Raw genomic sequence first — 25,392 nt, 5'->3', positions numbered from 1 at the left:
ATTTGTGCCTCAACATGTTACCATCCTTCAGACAAAAAAAGGACAGCAGAGATGTGATCTGGAGAAGGTCAAGGCAGGTCATAGCAGAAAAGACCCCTGCACATTACTTCCAGTGTGGCCAGGCAGGGCATGATTGATCTGTGCACAGACCCAGCTACTGTTCGTTATGTAAATACCAAAAATAAAATAGAGTTAAAAGTTTGATCTAGCAACATGACATGAGAAGTATTTATGGCAGATGACAAAGGTAAGGGGTGGTAAGATGGCAAGTGACAAAGGCAAGGCAGATGACCAAGGAAATGTTCAAGAGGTATTAACTGAGGATGCCCTTACTTAAGTTCTTTCTGGATCTCACCCTACTATGATTTCAAGATTAGCTGAAGTGGTTATAACCACACAATGTTATAGTTGCAGCCTTTCTACTATATCTCCTCTGAGCAGAACAAAGATGACAAGCACAGTGTCCTCCTTGCTCTTGGGCTCCTCTTTGGACTAATATTTTTCTTATACAGTGGTCTGAGCCACTTGCTCTGGCAACAAAATGGGAAAAAAAAACAAAACCAAAACAATAAAAAAATCCTGTAAAAACACAATGTAAACTTCCTCCCACCTACACTCATCTCCTGTATGCACACCAGCGTGGCTGTCTCGGTTCTAGAAGACAGGTGTCTGCTAGGGAGAGCAGGAGCTTCCCTTGGGATGAAAGAATGTAGACCCCCTCCCTCCGAATTATTATAAATTTGAAATCAAGGGGCTTTCAGGCAGAGATCTGGGGATAGGAATAACAGTTCTTTACTAATATAACCAGGCAAACAAACAACAGTAACTACAGCAATAACAAGAAAACAGAACCAGGGACCCCGGGACAGCTTTCTCGGCTGAGATGGGATGGAGGAGAGGTTTTGTTTTCACAAACCCCTCGGGCAGTCAGTCCTGGTGCTCCTGCAGGGCTCCGAGGAACAGTCGGCTGGAAACAGCAGGGATGAGCTGAGATCCTGGGCCGGTGGCTAAGGTGGATCAGCAGCTCCGCGGTGGTGGCTGGCACTGCCACACGTCCCGGCAGGACAGGGGGTGCGAGGCCACCAGCAAAGAGGGGAGAAGGAGAAGAAGCAGCCGCTCCGTCTGGGTGATGGCGAAAATTCCCTTCTCTCCACCGCAGCAGGTCCACGACTCAGCAAAACGAATGTCTTTCCCTGAAACTGAAAAAAGCCAGCCAAAAACTGTCCCCACCCTCCTTTCCTGCCCTCTTCCCCCGCCCTGGGCACGGCCACTCTTTGTCCTTTATCACTCACCCACTAAATACCCACAGTTAGGTTGTCTCCGCAGCTAATGGGTAAAAATTCCACGGGCAGGCCAGAACACAAAACCAAAAAAAAAAAAGGGGACACCTAACCCTCAACAGTGGCTTAAGGAAGAAAGTTTATTATACACACAGCAGAACAGCCCTGGGAAAGAACACCTAGATATTTCTAGGTGCAGAGGGCAGGAGAAAAACCAACATGCCAAGTTAAGATGGGATGTCTCGATCCTGTGAGATGAAAGGAAAGGATGTATATAAACAGCAAATACGTAAAATGGTGAAACTTTAATATTTTTCTTTGCCAAGTATAAACAAAATACTTTTACAAAATGAGACAACAACTGTCAAGTGTTTGGCTTTATGATTGCACTCTAACTTATTATTTGGTCACTGACCAAATGCAGGCTAGAACTCAGGGCCATTTCTGAGACTCTAGAAAGGCACAGTAAAGACAAATGTGCACATATATAAAATACTATATAGAATCAAGAATTATGTTGTAAGAAATATTCACATGGTTTCAAAAAGAAAGAATAAATTTAAAGATGCAGTCTTTGAGAATTAGATACAAGATCTGGATAAGGTTGAAGTCCTAGCTGTTTGTTATCTTTCAACTTCTGTACTATAACTCTGGCAAATTCCTCTCCTTGGCTGTCTGAAGTATCAAGAAGTTGTCGTACTTTTGATGTCCTTGTAGGTTTAGTGCTTATAAGTTCATAATCTTCTTTCATGAGCAAAAATCTTGATAGAAGAGCATCCAGTGATTGATTCAAACATGCTTCAGTCATCTGATCAATGATTTCTTCTCTTTTACTTTGGATCCACTGATGTGCTACATTCTGTTGTATGGTTTCCAATACAAAATCTGAGATTGGAAAGGATTAGAAAAAAGGGATTGTAACTGTCTGTCAACAAATATTGCCACAGAACAAAGAACAAGCTGAAAAAAAGCTGTTAAAATGTTCCAATTTGACAAATTTGGTGGTTAGAGTATTTATTCTATCTGAATCACAGAATAATTTAGTTTGGAAGGGACCCTCAAGGAGGTCATCTGATGTAATGGCCTGCTCAAAACTTCGAGGTTAATTCAGGTTGCTCAGGGCCTTGTCCAGCTGAATTTTGAGCATCTCCAAGTGATGGTACTTCTGCAGCCTCCATGGGCAACCTGTTCCAGTGCTCAACCCGACCTGGTACTAAAAAGAGACAGGTGGTAAATTCACTTTCCAGGGGGATTTTTATTGAAAACTACTGAAAACATCCCTGTAGTTTCCTGGTATTTTTCTCAAGATGAAGTTTCACACAGTGAGAAGATGTTCATTCTCATATTTCCAGAAGAGGGGAGATGCAACAGATCTTTATAAAGTTGCATGTTATTGTGTGGCCCCTAAAAAAATAATTCTGAATAATTCATCATTAAAGTTTCTTTTTGTTAACTTTTGTGTTCACTTTTAACAGCTATTTGATGCATAAGAATATAATGTAGTGGGCTCTCAACTAACACAGAGGATCATTACAGGTGAGATGCTGACACAGTTGCTGCTTCTCTCAGCCCCACCATTACTAAATGGAAGACAGGAAAGCCTAAAAAATAAGAAGTGACATGCAACAAGGTGACTAAGTTTGAGCTAAGTTTTTCTCCTGTTTTGCTGGCCTGTAGCACTTCTACAGCAGTATGAGATAGGAAAAATAATATGAGCAAAGGGAATGGGATAAAGAAGACTTATGGCACCAGGAATCTGATTAAGAGGAGAGAAAAAAACCTAGTAGCTACAGGTACCTGTACTTGGTCACATTTTACACTCTTTTTGCTTACCTTGTAAGTTTACAAGGACAGAATTACTTAGTTTTGCATTCTTAATTTGCAGATGTTTTGTTTTCATTTTGCAGGTGAATAGCAGTTCCAGTTTCCATTTCATATTAGACATATGCTCAATGTTAGAACACTTATTGTGGTACCAAATGGTGTTTGCTGTACCTGAAGGAATTGGTGATGACCTCAGCACAGAGGAAGCAGAACTTGAGGCATCTGAAATATTCTTGTCAGACGAGAGAACAGTACTGTTTGGATGCACAAGGGGTCTGGCACTCTGAGTTACAGACAGATTTCCATCCATGCTCTGGCTGCTGAGAGAATGTAGACACCCAGAATCTCCATCTTAGACGATAAGGAAAAAGAGAAGGAAAAGAACAAGCTATATTACTTCTGTGTTCAAATAAAATACAAATCAGAGATTATTTAGAGCAATTTCACAAAAGAAGCCATAAACCAACTACTTTTACATGATATACAACAAATTAGTCCTTATACTCAAATTCTGAGTACATTTATGTCCCTTTTATATTTTACCAAGGCTTGACTATGGTTTGGGGTCCTGCTTTATTTTAAAGAAATACTGGGAGTATAAGAAAAGTAATGAAAAAGCTCTGTTTGAGAGAAAATTTTTGTAGGGACTAAAAGAACAAAATAAATCCTTTGAATTATTTGGAGAGATAACTGAAAGTCAGGAGAAAAGCAGACCAATTTATTTTGATGAAGTTTGGCACTGTAATAAAGGTGAAAATATTAAAATGAAGATTCGGGTGGGGGAAAAGGACATGAAGAACAGTGGGAGAAGTTAACATTCAGTGGGAGGCATATGGAAGCTTTTTGTAGTCCATCAAAACAGGATATAACTTCATGAAAGCTTCCTATAAACTTTTGCAAACAAAAGTATAAAGGTTTTCTATCAGGTGGGAAGTTTAACAGTTTCTAGTTTTAGGGTTTTTTTTATAGTAGAAAATGATGACAGATATGAAAACAGCAGTAGGAATGACACAAGAAAGAGATGACAAACAGCTGATGAGAAATGAACTACAGGAGATGTGCCTAACTCTGCAAATAACTTTGATTAGACTTTCACAGTGTCACTTGATAAAGACACAGTAGCTAAGATGTTAACTAAGAACCAGAGATGCAAGAATTCAGATGAGCATCTAAAGACACAATGAGGTAGCCCCATGGACAATTTGAGATTACCTGTCCAATGGGGAAATCTGAAGGTGTATTCCCAGCTCTTTCTTGACCTGTAGAAGAATATGTCTGTAAGTACACAGAGCAGGAATAGGAAAATGTGGAAGAAACTCCATTCTGAGTATTTTAAAATGGTGGACTAGAACTCATAGTAACTAGTATTTTATTTCATGAATAAGAGAGAAAGCTGGGCAGAGCTATGTACTGTGAAGCAGCAGATATTATCTACTGCATGAAAAGGGGATTAGGAGACAACCACTGTGAGTGAAAGATCATTTCAGGAAAGTATTTCAAACAGCTGTGCTGGGATAGATTGTTATACATTTTTGGGCACATATATTTAGTTTCATAACATAAAGACAAAACTACTGGGATTGTACTGGTATGAGAGAATGACCTTGACCTATGACCACAGCATAAAAAAATACAATCATAAAATCACACAATCGTTTCCATTGGAAAGACCCTTCCTTCAGATCATTGGGTCCAGCACTGCCAGGCCCACCACTGCCCCATATCCTGAAGTGTCATGTCTACATATCTTTTAAATACCTCCAGGGCTGGTGACTCAACCACTTCCCTGAGCAGCCTGTTCCAATGCTTGACAACTCTTTCCATGGAGAATTTTTTTCTAATATCCTCCCCTGGCACAACTCAGGGCCATTTCCTCTCATCCTACTGCTTGTTGCTATTGCTTGGCAGTTAAGAGGCCCCCACCAGGCCACAATCTCCTCTCAGGTAGCTGCAGAGAGCAAAGGAGCAAAATTTCCTCTCTGAGCCTCCTTTTCTCCAGGCTAAACAACTCCAGTTCCCTCAAAAAAAAACCACAAAAAAGCTAATGAGAGTTTTTCAGATGTTATTCAGAAAAAACCAGATTGACTCAAGTTACTCAAAAAGAACTTAGGTGACCTAGAAGACAGGAGTAACAGAAATAGAAAAAAGATGGAAAAATATGAGATCTAGACTTTCTGTTTTCAAACTGGGGCTAACGATTAGAAGTGAGATGAGGAATAAAAACAATCCCTCAGTAGGTAATACTGTAAGGAAGGACCTTGTGAGAAAGGAAAAATAAAATACTAAGGTACACTAAGTAAGGGGGATTTCATAGACAAAAAAAGTTTCTCATGTCTCTCATAATACTATGTAGCTCAATGACTTGTACTACATATATATATATATAGACACATAATACTATGTAGTTCAATGACTTAAGTTAGAACATGCACCAGGAGGACTTGTTCGGATACTAAGAATAAAGAAGTTTATTTTACAAAGGGATTTCAAAAGAGTGAATCCTGCTCATCTAGCAAAACAAAGTATATTAAAGTATTACTCTCTGTATCAGAAATTAAATGGGAAGAGGGAAAAGAGCTGTTTAAAGAAATACCCACAAAAAGCTCGCTAGGGTAGGGAAAAAAATAAGATGAAAAGAAAGGCTAAAGGCTAGAAGACAAGCCTTAACTCTGAAGAAGCAATTTTCTGAAAAAGTATTCTGATTGTACTGATGGAAAAAACAATAATCTATAGTCATTAAATCAGCTAGACTCTGTAGTCATTCATTTCTGCCTTTGGCCATGCCAAACTCCTCTCTTGCTAACAGCATCCTGGAATAGAATTTTCACCTGAAACAATTGCATCTGAGCTTGAAAAGCAAGAGGAATGTCAGTTTTGCTTTCCACTACAACACTACCTGATGCAGCTATTGGCAAAGTAATAACAAACACTTCTGCAGTAGGGTTTTATAGACACTATTTTCACAAGTTTTACAGTATCTATACATAAACACAATAAAATCTAAGCAATGACTCTATAAAATAACCACTAGCTGACCAATCAGATTAATTGTACCAACAAATTTTCATTGATGCCCTCCATAGGCAGATACAACAATTTATAATAAAACCAGCAGCAAGAAAGGCTGATATTTATCATTATCTTATATGATTACACTTACAGTCTGTGCTCATGTTCAAACTAATACTCCATGTTCTAAAATTCATCACAACATACTTATTAAGCTAGGTAAATATGAGTTATCTTCATCACTGAGGTTTTTTTGCTGTATAGATAAATGCTTCAGTTGAGGTACAGCCAAAGTACCCTGCACTTGTTTTCTGCCATTTTCTCCAGTAACTCAAAGTCCTTATGCCTCCCATAATTTATTTACCCAAATATAAAGCTTTCCTTTCTGTATATGCCTTTCTAGTACACTGAGCAGAAGTTCAAAATTGTTATGTGTTCAAACAGGAGCTGAAAAAGGAACTGCCTGTGCTCTCCTACCTCTTTTAGAATATCTCTGGTTTTGCAGCACCTCAGAATAGTTTTTGATGCCTTTATTTTATAGCAGTGAAGTCAATAGCCTTGTCTGCTTCCATACTACTGGTCCCTAAAATGCCAGAGGACACTCTAATCTTTTGAGATATGTTTACATTGTGTCAAGAAAAGAAACTTAAATGCAGTTTTAGTTTCACAATGTATTGCTACTCCACCTGGGTTCCATTGTATTTTTCTGGCTTCTGATGTCAGCAAAACCTCAAAATCAAGTTTTCTCAGAGAATTTTGCCAACTTTTATTCATAAAAGGGGACAGCTACAAAAGGTCTGTCCAGATATGTTGGAATTTGAAATAAAAGCCTCTCTGAGTCCCTCAGAGAGAGAAAAAAACTAAAATATATTAAATCACATAAAGAGTATAAGTAAGTAGAAATATATCTGAAGTGCTTTAAGAAACTGTGTTAGCTAATGAAAAACCTTAAAGTCTAGTTTAAAGTTCAGTAGTGTTACTTTTTACAGACTTAATCTAGTTCTAGACATAATGAAAACATAGTAAGAACACAGCTTACATTTCTAAATAGAACAGATAACACTATATACTTTTGCAAAGCAATCTATTAAAGACATTTTTACCTATTGAATTAAAAATTATATAGAAACTTGCACTGGAAACTTTGAATAGGAAAACTGAACCTGTGAGCTGTAGAGATTTCTCAGGTGATAGGAACAGAAAATCAGAGCTTAAAAAAATCTGGTTTATTTACCCAGACCACAAAGTTTACAAAAGACATTTTTTTCTGACATAGACGACCCAACTTTTTACTACACAAATACAATGTCACAATGTGAATGTAAAGCTGCAATGGCAAATTAAATTTACACAAATTATCTCACCTGATGAGAGGATATTACACTGAGGAATAGACTTGAATTTTGATGTGTCTGGAGAGATGCTCCGAAGAGGAAGTGCATCACACCGTATGGAGCTATAGTACGTTGGCTGAAAGAAATCCAGGTGGATTGGAACAGGAACATTAAACAAATATGAAGTTGCAATTTTTTTACAGAAAACCTTCCCATCACCATGTTTTCCCTGCTATCTAAATGCTCAGTAGACAGCACAATGAAAATATGGTAAATCAGAAGAAATTATGTAACCCCAATACTTAAGTACTTTCAAAGATGACAGCAATTTTGTGTACAAGTTTAACTACTAGTAAGAACCAAAAGCAGCAGCAGCAATAAGAATCAAAATATAAATGCAAATCTATATGACCCTATACAAGCTAGCTCTGCAGAGGTATAAGGGAGCAGTAGACAATCTCTTACTACTGGCAGGCATTTTGTGCTGCATTCCTTCTTGAGGGGCTCACAGACTTACAGAATATGTGGAGAGGGAAGAGGCCCACAAGGATCCTAAGTCCAACTACTGGCCCTGCACAGGACCACCCCAAGAATCATTTGCCTGAGAGCATCGTGTAAACACTTCAGTAACTGGGCTTGGTGCTGTGACCAATTCCCTGGGGAGACTGCTCCAGTGCCTGATTGCCCTCTGGGTGAAGAACCTTTTCCTGATATCCAACTTAAACCTCCCCTGGACAGCTTCATGACATATTTAGAGCTTTCCCGTATTTAGATGCCCTTCTGATTTCTGCATATTCACCCTTTACTATCTTCACATATATGACTTTGCATTTGTTATACCCTGGGCTCAAGTAATGCATTTTATGCCTTTCCTGACTGCACAAGAAAGTAAAGTACAGAACAACTCCTCATACCAAGTTAAACTTCCTTTAATCTCTCAGGATGCTGACATACCAAACGCAACACATAAAGTATTTACCTTTTCAGGATTCAGAGGTATATTTAGAGATATCTGCTCCACATTTGCTTTCTTTCCACTCTTGTAAATACTTTGTGATTCATATAGTGACTGGAAGAGAAGTATTTACCTGTATTAAATTTCTGCTATAAGATTACAGCCTCGCACAAACACTGGTTTCAAACAGATACAAGATTAGACAAAGGAAACTGAGGAGAAATGACAAAGGAGATTACACTTCTTTTAGCAAGTGAAAACTAGCAACTTATTTGACCAACTCATGACCGTAACAAAAGCTACTTACCTTCGATCTCTTCAACAGAATTACTGCTTCCAGCATAGCTATTTCATCAAATGTTCGCAGAACTGGCTCCAGGTCTATTAAACACTCTAAACAAGGGAAGAGTACCTGGTGAATGGTTTGAAGTGGAAATCAAGTTGTCACTGTACTAAAGTGTCTTCCTCATATTTACAAAAATAATTTGCTTGACACTATCAAACCACTTACACTGCTAAAACAGAAGCTGCTTGCTTCTGTTAGAACAGTTCACACCACCAACAGAAATCCTGTCCTGACCTGGCCACTTCATCACTGTGTACCAAAAGAGATCCAGGACAGTGCTGGACCACATGTCTCATGTTCATGGAATGGAGACTCGTGAGTTTGCTGTTTTAAGGTAGCCCCATCAGCTACCTGATCAGCTGAATGGAACCAAATACCATCTCAGAGTGTGTTGCTGTCTTCCCAGTCCAGAAGAGGTGTTAAAGATTTATACCAGAAAAATAAACAAACACGCTCCCAACACAGCAATATCCAGAATACATGCTTAAGGCATGAGGCAGGGCCAGATTAGATGGAATAGTCAGAGCACTGACCTATCACATCCAGTGAAACCAAATGACACTGGCCTCAGTGGGTCTGTGTCCCTATGCTATATTAATTGCTTAAGCTTCCCAGCAGCGAGCTGTACTTCCCCTAATTTTGCAACAGTTTTGCAACTTCTTCTTTCTTTTTATGGTAGTTAAGTAGTGGCAAAAGCAATACATGGTTTTTTTCAAAGACCATCTTACTACACACATGGCACTAAAAAGAGAATCTAAGTTAGCTCACACTGTAGTACATATCCCAGATAATTTTCCCTTCAGTGTGACCACACACTTAAATTGCTACTTTTTTTTGTTAATTGGCATAGGAAAACAAAAATGCATATGGAAATATCATGTGTCTATTCCTTTTTGATTTTGGAAAACACTGTATTTAGACACATTCCCTTGATTGGAAAAAAATTCCAGTTCTTGCTTGATAAAGGAGATGGAACAATAAAACAAAGTGTCAGTGAAAGAGTTACACTGAGATGCAAATACAAACTGAAGTCACTACAGCTTGTGAGCAATGGTCCTTTGGTGTTGATTGGATGCTTGTAAATCCCACAGTACTCATTTTATACTTCACTTCTCCCACCCCCCTTAAAAACCCCAAATTATTTTCAACAATAAAAAAAACCTCCAAACACAAGTAGTTAAACAAAACATGCTGCTTTTTTACAGGTAAATTAAGATATGGTAGATGCACAAGACTCCAACAACCAACCTGGTTTTGTAGCACACACATAAATCCTTTCATAAAAGTTTGTTTACAGACATGAAGAAAGCAGCCAAGCACCTTATTATAAGCAACAAGACTGAGCACATAGATCTCCTGACATCTTTAACACTTCCCTTTCACAACTATAACCTTGCTCTGTAAGTACCATGTTCAACAGAACTCTGGCAAGGTAAACTCACTTAAGAACGATGGTCTTTCATCTGGGTTTTGTGCCCAGCCACTTTCCATCAGTCTTATGATAAGCCCTCGATGAGGAATGTCCATTGGTAGACTTCCTTCACTCAAGTCTAGTCGCTGTCCCTGTGACACGCTGTACATTATCTGCAAGGGGTTTATAACTTCTGTCAAAACAGACATTGTGAAGTCATTAGAAATATATGCAATATAAAGAGCTTACTATATAGGAGGAGTAATTCTGCTTGCAGACATAGAATTTATAGCTCATCAAAATAATGTTATATTTCTTTTCTAATTAATGAAAAAGTATTTTTAATTTATGAAACAAAACTGATTAAAAAAGAAAAAGATACTAAAAAAATAATCTAATTCAAAAAGTATTTCAGAGTGTTCTTCAACGAGTTTAAAAGTTATTAGAAAGTAACCCCTAAAATTAAGTCTCCAGGTTTCACGTTTAACCTCTAGGTAAAGCAAGAAAAATAAATTAAAGGAAAACATGGCCTTACCTTCAAATGGCTGTTTCCTTGACATTACTTCCCACATGATAACTGCATAACTGTTTACAGTATAAAAAGTAGAGAAGATGTTACTTTAGACTACCAACACTTAACAACACAATATGTTCAGCTTTACATTTTATTTAAAACATTTTGGTAAAATGGTCCTGCAAGCACACATGGGACTGACTATAGCTAACTAAAATGATGACATGAACATAAGAAATCTATTATATGAAAGCAGGTAACTTCATCTAGAACTAATTAATACTATTAAGTACAGACAAAATCCATGGCATATAAACTCCTATTCCAAATCTGTATCCACTTGTCTGTGCTAACACATTGTGAATTACATACAGGGAGCTTAAATCTCAGCACACAAATTAAAGTGAGCCCCAGGGAGCCAACTGCTCTGTCCTAACTGCAATAGTCTGGCATATTCCCAGTAGGGACTGACACTCCCTGACATTTCAAAGGGAAGCTGAGTATTAGCAGGGAGGATGGCTCTGATACAGAGCTCTATCCCAACACACTCTGTGACACAGAGAGGTAAGATACAAACTTGCACTTGGGATGCCCACTCCAGCTTCCTCCCTCCCCATATTATGCTTTCAACATTTGCAGTCTTTTCCATAGGGAGAGATGTCACTTACACACAGCATTCACTTTCCAAAACAGACTCTTGGGAAGACTAATCTGACCTAATGCCAGGAGACTGAACACAGATGTGCTTACTCAAACCAGTGACCTTCTTTTCCATTCACAACAACATGAATGACAAGCAGTTCAGCGAGTACAAACTTGCCCCATGTCTAGTAAACTAGTCACTCTCCTTAGCCATCAGGATATACTAGAAAGAGATAACTTTAAACAACTTTGTAATTTAAATAAGGTTAGTTGATTTAATTTAAAAGCAGCATTGACTTCTCAGTCCTCTCCAATTTTTCCTCACATACTCTACAATATCTGAATGAAGTTCTATTACGTGATTTATCCTAAAAGGTCCTAATATTAATCCCACCACTGTATTCAAGTATCTGGTTCCACTACTCAGACTTTTCTGAGTAAAAAGAGGCTAAAGCTTCAGCACTACCATAGCTTCAGAATACATGCAAGGTGCTAACAAGCGTGTAATTCCTATTTCCATGTTTTCAGTCCAAGTCTTTATTAAGCATTGTGACAGTGTCATTCCAGCTCTGATAAATTATTGTTAAGGCTTTCTCCCCACCTTTGGTATGAATGTACTGAGCTTCCTTCCTGCATCATTAAGAAGTACCAAACTTTGCATATAGGTTACATTTAACTGCCTTAGAGCACTGTACCATCTGACAGCTACCAGGTAAGAATTAGGAAAAACAAAGTAAAAACCAAATAACTGATGCTTAAAATCAAATTATATAAATTGAGTTTACCTATTTATTCTGTTTATATTTTAACATTCTTCAATGATAAAATTTACTCATGCAGCTTTTAATAAAAGCGGTCCTCCCTGTCAGAAAGTCTGCTTTTCATGTATTCCTGACAGATCCATGCAGGCTGATTTATTTTGTAAAGCAAATAATCCCTTTTGTAGAAATTAAGCTGCTTGACTGTTGTTTAAACAATTTGTTTCTTTAAGAAAGATACTTCCTCACAAATTAGCTTCAATATCTCAACAACATTCAGCTGTGATCAATTAATTAGACATCCAGAAAAATATCCAAATATTTAGTAATATCTTTCATTCAGTTTGGAATCTCTCTACAGTTAAAAAATATTTTCTAAGTTCTACAACACTGCAGCATTCCCCTTTACACTATTCTTGTTTTCCTTTCTTATTTCTGCTTTCTAGCATCTCCATCTGACTGTGAGCACAGAACCTACTGTGAGGCATTTCTGGTGATCCTTCACTGTCTCTGCACCTTCATGTCTTCCTGCCTTGAACATATCTCTTTCCAATGTTGTCTCAGGTTCTCTTCTTTCTTCTCACATACCCTCTTTCCTTCCTAATTTATCTGTTTTCTACATTCATCTACTGATGTGTTCTCATATTTTCTCCTATTTGGTTGTTATTCCTCTGAAAATATTATTTTCTTTCTCAGAAACATTTGTCTTCTTCATCCCCACCCATTCATATAGCTGCCAGTCAGCCTTTCTTTCCCCTTAATACACATTTTTGTCTTTTCAGTGTTTTCCTTATCCATAATTTCTCATCAAAGTGTAAGGAAAGCAGGTATGTTGTCATCTGTATTCTTTGGACAGGAATTCCAAGGAACTTTCTGTGCTTCTTAAGGGTAAGGGAAATAGTGATTTCCCTTGAAGTCAGTAGGACCCTCTGAGACTGAGTCATCCATCACCAAGATACAACCACCATGTCAGAGATTAGTGAAGGTAAAGGTGGCAGACTGCACCAGAATGATGGAGTTTGTCACAGTGACTAGCCAGTTCATGCCTCCTCAATCTTCCTTTACACATGACAATTCCTCCCAAAATCCTTCAAGTAATCTCTGAGCTCTCCAAACCATTTCAGACCAGCTAATTGTAATTCAGTTACAATCTCAGATTTCCTTTTGCTATATGGGTCACCATCACTCTATTAACTATTCTACTACTTGTACTCAGGACTGCTCAACACAAAACTACCACAACTTTCATAAGGCAAATAATTCCTTAAGCAGATTACTGTAACTACTTTCTCTAAACCCACTATCCTGTTTTTATCTGCCTCCTTTCCAAAAATACATTTTCTTCTTTCCTCAAGTACATTCTACAAATTATGTTATTTGATTACATGAATGGCTTTCTTCTTTCCCTGCATTGTCTGTATGTGTATGCTCATCTACAGAAACCAGTCCCCTACCTATTTCTGTAGTCTCAGTTTAATTTTGGAGCATTACACTTGTCACAGCATAAAACAAATGAGTCATTAAATCCAGCTATCACTCAATTCTTTATTTCCCAATTAATTTAGCCAATATAGCTATGATATCATTGAAAAGAATAAAATTGCTAAGAATATGTTAAAATCTAGGTTCAGTAAATAGTATCTGAGTTCAGATTTCAAACCCTACTAGAGAACAACAGGAGTTACCTGTAGATATCATGTTTCACACTTGCCCGGGTTTTCTGACTGGGGTTGTAATCCTCAGGTGGCATGTAGATAATTGTCCCTCCTTCTGGCAAAGAGGATTCACTTCGTGATTGCGACATGGATATGACACGCCATTTGGACATGCCAAAATCTGCAATCTGGAAAGGTCAAATCAGTTGTTCTGAGAAGAAAAACTGGATTTATCTGCTGACAGTTGTTAGAAATTCCTGAAATGTGCCCAGAAGCAGGGGTCACCCAAAAGCTCCTAACCTGACACACAAAAGCTATGTGGTTCTCCTAGCAACAGGAAACATCAGTCCATAAAGCATTCCCAGCTCATGACTCATGCTGTCCCTATAGCACTGCTCTATCTGTTCTTTTAAGGAAGGACTCATGTACACTACAGCTGAGGAATCTGCTGTAGATAGCTGTACCATATGAAGAAAATCACTTCCTTGCATTAAAAAGAAACAAACAAAAAATCATTAATTACTAGTAGCTCCCTGGATATGAAGAAAGCACAGGTTCAGTATGAATCATAGTAGTTGTACATAACTCAGCTTGCTAATATCCAGAGGCAGCTCCTCTCACAGAAATATCTTAGGGCATTTCACCTCACTCCCAAAACTATGATGTATTAATCTTGAATTAATAAATTTGATATTCTGAAATTCTGTGCTGCAAAAAGTTGCTGAATATTTACTTTACTGTGCACTCTGGGCCTTTGCTCCTTTCCACAGGATACAGTGCATCTACATGAAGAAGTAACTGACTTCAGTTTACATCCTCAGGCATCCATGAGCCAGGGCACCTGACGTCAGATTAGGTTATGGATAAGGAAAGAAACATTTAGCAGAATGCACCTGCTGGCTGAGCTGTAGTGTCTGGCATACATGGCAGATAAGCAACCAGCTACCAGCTCTGCACTTGCCCAGCATTTGCATAATAGCAAAAACATTTTCAAAAGATGCCTGTGCAAGTGCTGTGGCAATTAAGATAACAGAAACAAGCTTTCTGAAGAGCATACATCAAAATCCACAATGAAAAGTAAGCTTTCTTCTCTACAGCTCATTCTCATCAAGCCTTCCTCGTTGTAATTGGTCTTGACTCTTGCTCATTCAGTAGATCAGGGACAGTCAGAAGCACTCTGTCCATTGACATAGTGTTACCTCTATACATACGAAGTATCTCTTCTGTTTGGCATGCATGAAAACCTTGTTTGCATTTCCTGTCAACTGTACTAATTTAGAGAATCTTGCTTCACTTAAAACCCTAAGGACACTCCTTACAGGAGGCTGGGCAGGTATGCAATAATTAACCTCTTCCCTTCAATTGCCTCAGCAAAGAAACTGTTCAGATATAATCAGGCAGAGCACCAGGCCACACCAAAGCTGTTAGAGATTAAAAAGAGAGTGGATAAAAAATGGCTTGGACTAGTTCCCTGATCAGGTTTATCAGGAAGCTCGAGAGCTGGCAACACCAGCACAATTGAGTGGGAGGAAGTATGACCTGCTGTGCATGTGAGCAGAGACAAAGCCATGTGAGGCACTTTACTGCCAAGAAAAATTTCTGTGCAACAGAGAAGGAAGAAACCAGCGGTGGATCTTTGCTCAAAGGACTCACAAAGAGACTCAACCTACAGTAACAACTGAAACATTCACTTTTCAAGTATAAATTCAGTGCACAATATCTCTTATTTCCATTTACTTGAGTAACATATTTTGTCAATTATAAAAACAGATCTTTTTAAAAAAACAAGAAAAAATGAATCCAACTCTTGCAATTATGGAAGCACCTAAACATTTTGCCAGAAGTACTTTCAGTGTCTTTTTTGCATCATGGCAGTGATATTTTAAAAGGCTGAATTGAAGTTTCGAACTACTGACACTTCTGCATGTATATTTGCTTGTTCTAAGGAGCTTCACAAAAGCCAACTTCCGACATAGTAAGATTTCACAGTCTTGTTTTACATGTTCTTATACTACATCAATGGAACAGGTATGCCCATATTGCATGGTAAGTATCAAGTAGAGCATTAACATTTGAATTTGACCTACTGCCTATCAGAAATAACTTGTCAGAGCATCCTGGGCACGAACACTTTCCATTTTCTTTTCAGAAAGGGCCAAATGTAGATATCCTTGGAAGGCTGACAAACAAGAGTGTCACCACTATTGAGTGATATCAACTACTGCTATAGCAGAAGCAGCCCAAATTCTATCTTTCTGGTCTTTTCAGACAGATAAGATCTACAACTGAATAATACAGAGCTTCCAAAAGAAAATCTCCCAAGTTCTGTCTGCAAGGATAGAAGAAAAAAATCCATAATACAATTACATCCTCTCTGCATGGCCACAACCTCACCCTTCCTCCTCTACAATAATGAAAACACTTTCACTCATTTTGGATGCTGAGGAACAGAAGAATTAAATAACCCTACCTTGATATGAAACTCATCATCCAGCAAAATGTTTTGGGTTTTTAAGTCATGGTGCAGCAATGGAGGATTCATGTTGTGCAAATAGTTTACTCCCAAAGCAATTTCATAAAGAATGCGGAATCTCAGGCACCAGGGAATGTCAGGATATACATCTTTCTGCCAAGACAAAACCACAAAACCAGAATATAATCCTCTATTCTGATCTAACAGCATACACAAAGACCTATTTTATAAGAAGAAGAGACTTGGGCAAGCAGTAATCTTTACAAATATACATTACACAAACTCTTTAAGACTCATTAGCTGTTAAAAGAAACATTATCAAAAAAATAATAGTTATGCAGTGCTATATTTCCATTCCCTAGCATTCAGATAGTAGTTCATGATTGCTATACATGATGTTGAAAATTTATTACATTACTCATTCATATGGAAATATGAATTACAGATGAACTTCTGCATGAAACTTGCAACCCACAATTTTTGAGTCCCACATGAAGAATGGCAGTAATCATATCTTCAACTGACATTGGGGAGCAAAAAAACTATTGAAACTATGCACAAAACTCTACCTGTATAAATAATAATACAGTAATAACAAATACAGTAAAACTCAACTTCAATATTAAAAGTTACATTGATGCTAATGCCTTTATGAAAAACACACAGTTGAGCTCTCTAAGGCACGAGATGTATATTGGTTAAACGTGGACTTTAGTGCCATTGAGACACAACTGCAGTAGCTTTGCATTACAACACTGTTCAGGCCAAGCTAAGGGGAGCAACTGAGAGTTCAGCACAAGAGAAGTTACTCAGAGAATAAGATCTGATAGAAATATTCATACTTGTTTATATTATTAATATTTGGCTTCTATAAACTGAAGTATTTTTTTTAATTATTCAAAACTCATTAAAAAAATCAATATTTGTATTGGCAGTAATTCAGAAACCCAGACTGAAGAAAGCACAAGTATTTCAGAATCTAATTAGAGAACAACTGAGATTTTTAAAGTGACTGTATGTAATAATTCAACATAAAACTCCTTATTAAAGACTCACTTTATTAAAGAAAAAAGTTTAACAAAACTTATGTCAGCTAAGTTTAGTTGTCATTTTGAGATATAAAAGGTCTTACTGAGCACAAAAAACTACTAGGGATAATGACTGTCTTCTAGCATGAAATATTATTAATAAAATACTTTATTAATTAATTATGGAAATTGCAATCTACTTGAAGCAGCCAGGTATCATATGTAAAGACCAAAAGTACACTTACCCCATGTAATAGCTGGTTTAATGACCCATTGGCCATATATTCTGTTACTATCCCCAGAAATTCAGGCTCGTTGCAAATTCCCAAAATTGGCAGTATGTAACTAAACCTGGCTTTGTGCAATATCTCTGCTTCTTTTAGTAGGTGGTTTCTATCGCTTAAAGAAAACAAGAAAACAAATAAAATACATTACCATACCAGTACTAGGAAGCTCAAAGCAAATACTGGGTTCACTATATTCTCTGTCAATTATATCCCTGTATGCAATACCACCACCTTTTCACCATTTAATTTCTACCATGCTGTTTTGAGAACAAGACAGTGTAAGACATCAGAATATGTAAATGCAAAGACAAGACAGCTTCTCTAGTTTTGTTGTACCACACAAATGTATTTCCTTCACACCTTTCATCCATGTTTCCAGTAAATAAGGATACAGTCAGAATTTCCAGCTTCTACCATTCCTTGTAACCAGAATGGTAACAACCAGCTGCATTTCTCCCACTTTACAGAACACCTTCAAACTCTGAGTTTTCACCCAATATTTATCTCCTAGAAAGTGGGGATTTTAATACACATGATTCTCCAATAATTTAAATTTAGTGGACTCTGATCTACATTAAAATGATAGGGGTTAAAGGAATGCACTTTTGACTTCTGAAGGGAAAGGAAGTTCCTTTCTGAAGGAAACCGAACAATAAATCATGTTTTGTTTTCACATAAATTGTTCCCTTAAACAACCCCTGCTTTGAATCACTCTCTGGAAAAAATATCCCCTAGACACAAAGGAAGCAGGAACAGACCAGCCTCATGATGTTTGGATGCCTGAATTTGATTGTGTGGATCTACTCTGTTACCTTGAAACTCCTCAAAAATGTAGTTTTGATGCATCTTTACAAATTGAGACCTTGCAGCTCGTGGATTAAGTTTTATTTAAGATTGAGTATGATTTCATCCCTAAAAATAGAAACTATTTGGTATGCCTTGTATCTCTAACAGTCTTGAAAGAAACAGGTTTGTTGTCAATGAGGACAGTTGGACCATGAAGCATAATTCAGTGAAAAAAGCATTTAGATCTTATACCAGTGGAGACTGGGACAGGTACATGACTAGGATATTCAAACACAGGACATTTACAACAGATCTTTTGGATGTGAGCCAGTCTGACTCAGGGCTGTGCTGGGGGCCAGGGCTATGCCCACCACGATTTGTTCAGCACAGCACTGTGTTATGTGCACAGCCCTCCAGAGTGAGAGCTGGCTTGTGCCCATCGAGCTCAGGGCACAGCCCAAAGCACTCAGGGCAGTCTGGATCCATCAAGGTTGGCTTAGCACTCACAAAGAAAAGTCTGTCACAATATATGGGAAAAAGTAGAAGCCTTGTGAACTAAAGCCTGCAGCTCCTAGAAGCAGGAAATTTTGAATTTAGATGAATATGAAATTAAGGTCTTTTTATTTTTGTGATGGAAAAAGACTTATAGGAAACATAGGAAACAACAGAAGTAAAAAGGCAGCCTTTGAGACAAGCATAGGATGTTCCTTCCTCCCTCTCTCCAGAAATGACTAGGTTTGAGGAATTTTGGGGTTTTCCCAGAGACTAAGGCACATTAGCATGGGATTCAGCTATGGCCGGGAAACAAATTGCAACATACTGAAGTCTATTCCTGTGTCTGTCAGTCACTTCACCTTTGTCTGCTCCATGCCAGAATAGCATTGAGTAATGCCTAAAGAGCACATTCCCACAACAGACTGCCAACTGGCTTTGCTCTTTGGCTGGTCACATACCACATCCTGGGATACACAGCACACACTTCCCACTTGGGAATTAATGGCACCGTGAATCCCTTTTCATGACAGCATTTAGAGGCTGGCATTTTATATTGCCTACTGTACAAACAACAAAGCACTTGCTGCTGAGATTTGAGTATAATGGATTTTTTTACCACTTTGAGTCTTCTGATAGCATTTCTGGGCTTTGCATGATATATGGTAGGTGACTGAATATTTTCATTACCTCACTTGCCCTTTTAATCATAATCTCACAGGTTAGATGTCCCACTAATCCAAATTCTTGCAAGGCTAAAAATAACCTTGGTGGTTTCTCCCAACTGTGTTGTGAGGATGAAGACTGTATTTCCAATTAGATGGTATTTAAGCAGACATTAAAAAAATCCCCAAATAAACAAAAAACCCTACAGCACTGGTCTGTCCTCCCTGCTCCCTCAACTTATCAGAAAACACAGCATAACTGAGATTCCATTTCTGGCAAGATTTCAGAGATAAAGCCTGTATATACACAAACCTGGGCAATAAGAGGTGAAAAAGCTTAAAACATGTCTTATATTCAAGTACACTGAATCACAAGACTAGAAGATATTCAGAGTGAAGCTATCCTACCTAAAGACCTAATAATAGATCAAAGAAACCTGTGGCAAAAGCCTGTAGACACCAAGATAAGACAAAGAGGCAGGTTTACAGTCAGGTAGGCTTCAGACAGCCTAAGAAGAGGCAAATTTAAATTGATACATTAACAAATTGGAACTATGGGGATTGAATAAGACAGAGATGAATGAAAAAATGCAACTTGCTGCCCCCCTACATGGAGCGACAGCTCCTGTAATAAATATGCTGCCACTTGGGTACCTGGAAAACGGGAAACCCGATTGTTACACGGAAAATACCAGTTTTACAAGGGGGCCTACAAGTCTATTATTTTAAATAAGATTCTCTCAGTACTGCGAGATCTGGGGAAAATAATAATTTTGCGTTGTACCAGAGAAGCTTCTTCTAAAAGCAATCTCTAGTGCATAGAGCATTGCTCTCTCTGTGTAAACACTAAATCTACAGTAATCACCGCACTTTAGTATCCTGCTGATACCTCAGCAATATGGTTAGCAACCAACAGACCCAGCAAGAAGCCAAACCCTGTCAATCCCACCTTGAGGAGGGCTCCAGCTGCATGGTGCGGAAAAACTCCAAAAGAAACAACTTAGCGTCTCACAGACCGAGACCGAAACCAACCCTTTGTACAATAATCCGAAGAGAGGAAGCTCCGGGGCCGGCCCGTGCTTTCTCTCGGCCCAAGCTGAATCATCCTCGTGGGACCCCCTCTCCTCGTGGAATTAAAGCAAGGCTGCCTACCGAAACACCAGGATCTGATCCACAGACCTCAGGAGCCCACGCCGGAACCTTGGCCGGCACCTGGACCGTTTCTGGGGGCTGCTTTAGGGAAAGGCGGGTTCGGCTCGGCGCTCCCCGGCCATGGCCCAGCCGCGGCCCCCGGCCCACCCCGTTACCTGTCTAGCAGCGGCCCCTGCAGGCACTTGAGGGCCACCGGGACCCTCCAGTCGGCGTGGCGGGCGGCGGACACGGTCCCGTAAGCGCCCCGGCTGATAAAACGCAAGTCCGGGAGTTTGCTGGAGGGGATGGAGGGGAGGCCGTAGCTGAGGGTGCCCGTCCGGCCCCCACCGGCATCCCCGCCGCTCATGCTCGCACTCCGCCGGGCGCAGCGCGGCCCGGAGCGCCGCTCCTCTGGCCCCACTTCCTCGCTTCCCCCCGCACCTCCCTGCCACGCCTGCTCTCCAGTTGGCCAGCAGTTCTCTCCTCCTTCCACCCCACCGACGAGCCACTTCCTCACGGAAAAAGCGTCCCACGGTTCGCGGGTCGGGGAAGGCGGAGCAGCCGGGCTGGGAGGAGCGAGCCGAGGGAGCGCGGTGCCGGCGGTGCCCGCAGAGCCGGGCCGGGCCCGGCCTCGCCGTGAGGGAGCCCCGTGCCGGGGCGCATCCCCCGGGCCGTGCAGGGAACACCCCCCCACGCTGTCCGAGGGAGCAGCCCCTGCGTCCGGGGCCGGGAGGGGTGTGCGAGTTCTGCTCTCGATAGATGATGCAGGATGCCAGAGCCGAGCGCAGATCGCCGCAGTGAATTGTTCACTAAATAGAATCACAGAATGATGTGGGTTGGAACCTTAAAGATCGTCTAGTCACAGCTCCTCTGCCAGGACAGGACACACCTTCCACTAGACCAGGTTGCTCAGAGCCCCAGCCGGTGTATACTTATTGCTCAAGCAAAGTGAGAAAATCTTTGTCTCATACAGTCGCTTAACTCCTCCGTGTTTGTCCTAGGAAGATTTTCAGGATAGCGGCATTTCAAAAAGCTAATTTCGAAATTTCCAGTAAGTGCAAGTTCACCCTTGCCCCTGCTCATGACGAGCTGCCTGACACCTCATGTATTTATGAGAGCTTTACATGAAGGTTGAGCAGGAAGATTTTGTAAAGCCTGTTCACCGAGCCAAGTTCTCACAGACTAACAAAGTAATTAAATTTAAAGGTAGAGATTTGTAGCTTTCCACAAGTAGTGGCAGTTCTACACGTGAAATGAAAGTCACTTGCCAACTTGCCTTTCCATGCATGTGGATCAGGGGCTAAACCCCTGTGGCTTTTCACCTCTCTTTTCTCCTACTCATGGATGTGGACCAGAGAATGAGGGAAAAGACATAAGTTTTCAAAATACAATATGTTCAGTATTTCACAGCATTCATTTTAAGACATGGCAACAACTTTTCAGTTCTATCTAGGTCCTAGAACTTTAGTAGATTTTTGGTTTTTCAAATTTTCTTGTATCTTGGATGATTTATGTTCTCCAAGTACTTCAGCATTATGAACATATAAGCAACCACATAAAGCAACTGATGACTTAATCTACTTTCAGTTTTCAGTTAGTTCGTGTCCTTTAGACATGCTAGGGGGTTTTCCAAAACTGTAATCTTGAGGATGTTTGCAATATGCAAGTTTTGGGTATCTGTTTATGCATATCCCTCTCTGTGTTAACCGTGTTGGTAGTACCATTGGCCATACAATTTTAAATTTGATGTATAAGGAAGATTTTGTTTCCAAAAGCAAATGATATGCAAAGAACAATTACCATGAGTCTTTGCCATTAAGATGTGGAGGCATCACTGTTGGAGCAGTGCAATGTTTCTCTTGTCCTGCCTATTTCAGTGTTCCTGGAGCTGTAGTCCTCGTGACACCTCAAACCCTAACCCTAACCCTAATGGCAGCTTGGGGACCAGGCTGAGGTCCTAAGTAAGGTAGACTAAACTTTTGATAAAATGAATATTTTTGTTAAATACTGCTTCTAAATGACAGAAACAGTATTTATAGGATGTGGCAGATAAATAGCTGCCTGTGATTTACTTCTTTGAAATTTTAACTTGTGAGAGTTTCCACATGGTCCTTTTCATTTTTAAGTGTTGGATCTGACTCCTCCTTTCACATGGAAATTTCCTAAAAATCCCCGCTGATAATGAGGTAAGAAAAGTCCACAGCAAAGAGATTTTTTTTTTGTGTGTAGTATTCACAGTGGTTTGATTAGTGTTGTAATGACTGTAATTTTTTTGAATTTAAAATGGGAAAAATAGTTCTGAAAGTGTAAAAGCTATGGGAATGGCTTAGTCTTCCTTAAGCTTGCGAAATCTAGGAGGGCAGCTAGCTACTGTGTGATTAGTACATCATGATGCTGACTTGTAAAACACTTTCTGTTCCTTGTATCTCTGTAAAAGATGAAGAAAAATAACAACTGAAATTAAACATGCTTTCCAGACTGAGGTGGTATTTTTTTTTGACATTCTTCCCTGTGGGCAGCATAGTCTCGAAAGAGCTTTTAGCTTTCTACTGTAAACATGTATTCACACTGATGCTGAGAAGAGGCTACAAAATACATATCTTTTCTTGTGCATCTCCACCTGAAAACCAGGCCACTTATACATAGATATACATGCACCTTTTTATATTCATGTGTATGTTTCAAAAAATTCACACTTCCTGCATGTCTTTACTAATATAAAGACTCTTTTTTTCCCCAATTTCTTTCAGTCTTATCCTCCACCAAAAAAATTTAGTGCCTTTATTTTTAAGGATATTAAGCACCAAATCTAGTTGTGGGTTTTTTTCAGTTCACCAGATTGACTGTGTTTCCACAACAGCAAGAATCTCTTTTTTGTCAAGACAAGATGTACAGATTGAAAGCATGGTTACATGATGATGATTTTATATCTCAAACTACTTTAGTATATGTTTGCTGTTGGAATTAAACATGACAGACTCCGTTGCCTATAAAATATTCTGAAAAATTTTGGGAAATGGCTTTTTTTTCTCTTAGCACTTGATAGTCTCTAAATTTTAGTGTGTCTTTGGAGCTGAATAAAAGGCTCTGTTTTAGAAAATGAGTTTTTATTCAGTAGTCACAATGCCTTTGTCCCCACTTTTTATTTTGTGGATTTTTCAAGGTTTTACATAAAAAGATAAGGGATATTTGGTTATAATCACCTGGAATATTTTGCCTGAATATTTTGTACTATCCACATTGCAGGAATGAAGGACTGTGGTAGTAACCTCTTCAATTGTGTTTGTTCTTACTGAAACAAGCATTTTTTTTCTGAAATAATGGATCAGGTGTTTAGATTCTGGCTGAGATCCTGGTTTGCCTGCTGTCACACTGGCAATGTAATGATACGCTTGCTCAGATCTATTGGTAATGAGTGCTACAGCCATGGAAACCAACAGCCCTTGAAATCCTCTGTGTATTCTCCTGCCAGCCTCAATCAACCATGCCTTGTTAGTGTTTGCCACACTCTAGGTGAACCATTCCTGAGCATGTGAACTATTTTGGAAGTTGTTTCCTATGGTTTTAGATGTCTGTTGACACAATTTTATATTAAGAGAGCTGCATGAAAGTACTTGTACCCAGCTATTACAACATGTTGACACAACCCAGCTGACTGAATTGAAGAACAGAGCTGCTGAGAGCTTTTCTAGAAGTTTGGAGGGAAGGAGGGAGGGAGTCCTTGAGGTTTGATGCTTCTGAGTCACCTGGATTTTTATTTCCCTGTTGTGCTACTGTTGATGCCCATGTGGTGATGACACATCATGAGGGTAATATAAGGATAAACTCTAGTGCTCTTTTGAAGGTAACAGACATTTTCTTTCAGCCCTAGAAGTTTAGCAAAGCCATCCCATACTTGAAACATTTCAATGTTTATTTGCTATTTCCACTCAGCTTCTTCTTTTCTCCACTTGACTGTGGGACCTGAGCACCTTTTTGAAGGTGGTTCTCTTCCTAGCCCCTGTCTTTACCTGAACCCAGTGAAACTTTCCATGTGGAAGTAATGAAGAGGCGAAAATTTGGCAGAGGAGGAAGGAAAAGAGGGAGTGATTTTGAAAGCTTCTCCTTAGACACAGTAACACTGTGGTACTCTTCTGTACCTTAACATGTGTATCCTTTGGGGCCAGGTGAAGCCCAGGTCCATCCTAGGTGCTGAATCCAATAAAAATGTGTTTGACCATTTCTTAGCAACAAGGACAACTTGCATGAGATGATTGTCATCCATCCAAAACAGAATCTGCATTAGAAATGCCTGTTAAAAGCCCTTCCTAGCTCTGATTTCTGAACCATGGAGATTATTAGGAGAGCAGTATTTCTCATAAGCCAAAAAGGATTATTCTAATAAAATTTATTATTCTAATAAAATTATCTCCTGTTGGAAGACAAGTGCCAGGCCTTGGAGCATTCCCTGACATCTCCAACTTTACAAGCACAGGTAGTATTAGGTATCCAGTGCTCTCCTGCATTCAGGATTAGTCTATGTGCATTTTTTATGCTGAGTATTTCCCCAAGTACTTCGGCTTCCCCCTTTCGCCTACTCCTAGGTTATAACCTTTATTTTGGTTTTCAGTCTAAAGTGTTGCTCTTCTTGGTGTTTCCCATAAAATTAGTTCACCTGAGAGAAAGCTGAAAAATTTTCTTTCAGCAGTGAATTGGAGCAAGATTTTTTTTCCCTTTTATTTCCTCTTTTAAAATTTAAACTATTCTACAAGTGCAGCAGATTTGATGCAAAGCCAGCAGGTCAGGAGAGGTGATTCTGCCCC

General features: G+C 39.3%; 1 protein-coding gene across 3 annotated transcripts; it reads right to left on the bottom strand.

The window, feature by feature from the left end:
• Positions 1 to 1,401: 1,401 nt before the first annotated feature.
• RIPK2 (receptor interacting serine/threonine kinase 2) lies at positions 1,402 to 21,221 on the bottom strand. 3 transcript variants are annotated; one of them, XM_015619779.2, is made up of 11 exons: positions 20,767 to 21,221; positions 17,475 to 17,628; positions 16,199 to 16,354; positions 13,759 to 13,916; positions 10,695 to 10,744; positions 10,191 to 10,352; positions 8,710 to 8,795; positions 8,427 to 8,516; positions 7,478 to 7,583; positions 3,276 to 3,455; positions 1,402 to 2,165 (listed from the first exon to the last, which is right to left on the bottom strand). In XM_015619779.2, the coding sequence occupies exons 1-11, from the start codon at positions 20,955 to 20,957 to the stop codon at positions 1,840 to 1,842; spliced, it is 1,659 nt and encodes a 552-aa protein (XP_015475265.1). In that variant the 5' UTR covers positions 20,958 to 21,221; the 3' UTR covers positions 1,402 to 1,839. The 3 variants fall into 3 exon arrangements, with proteins under 3 accessions (XP_015475265.1, XP_033368217.1, XP_015475266.1); XM_033512326.1 differs by lacking the exon at positions 20,767 to 21,221 and adding an exon at positions 20,612 to 20,707; XM_015619780.2 differs by having other exon boundaries at positions 1,928 to 2,493; positions 20,767 to 21,123.
• Positions 21,222 to 25,392: the final 4,171 nt, after the last annotated feature.

Source organism: Parus major, chromosome 2 (genome assembly GCF_001522545.3).
Source record: "Parus major isolate Abel chromosome 2, Parus_major1.1, whole genome shotgun sequence".
Lineage (NCBI taxonomy): Eukaryota > Metazoa > Chordata > Aves > Passeriformes > Paridae > Parus > Parus major.
The sequence above is the reverse complement of the archived record's forward strand: the minus strand, read 5'-3'. Positions and strand labels throughout refer to the sequence as shown.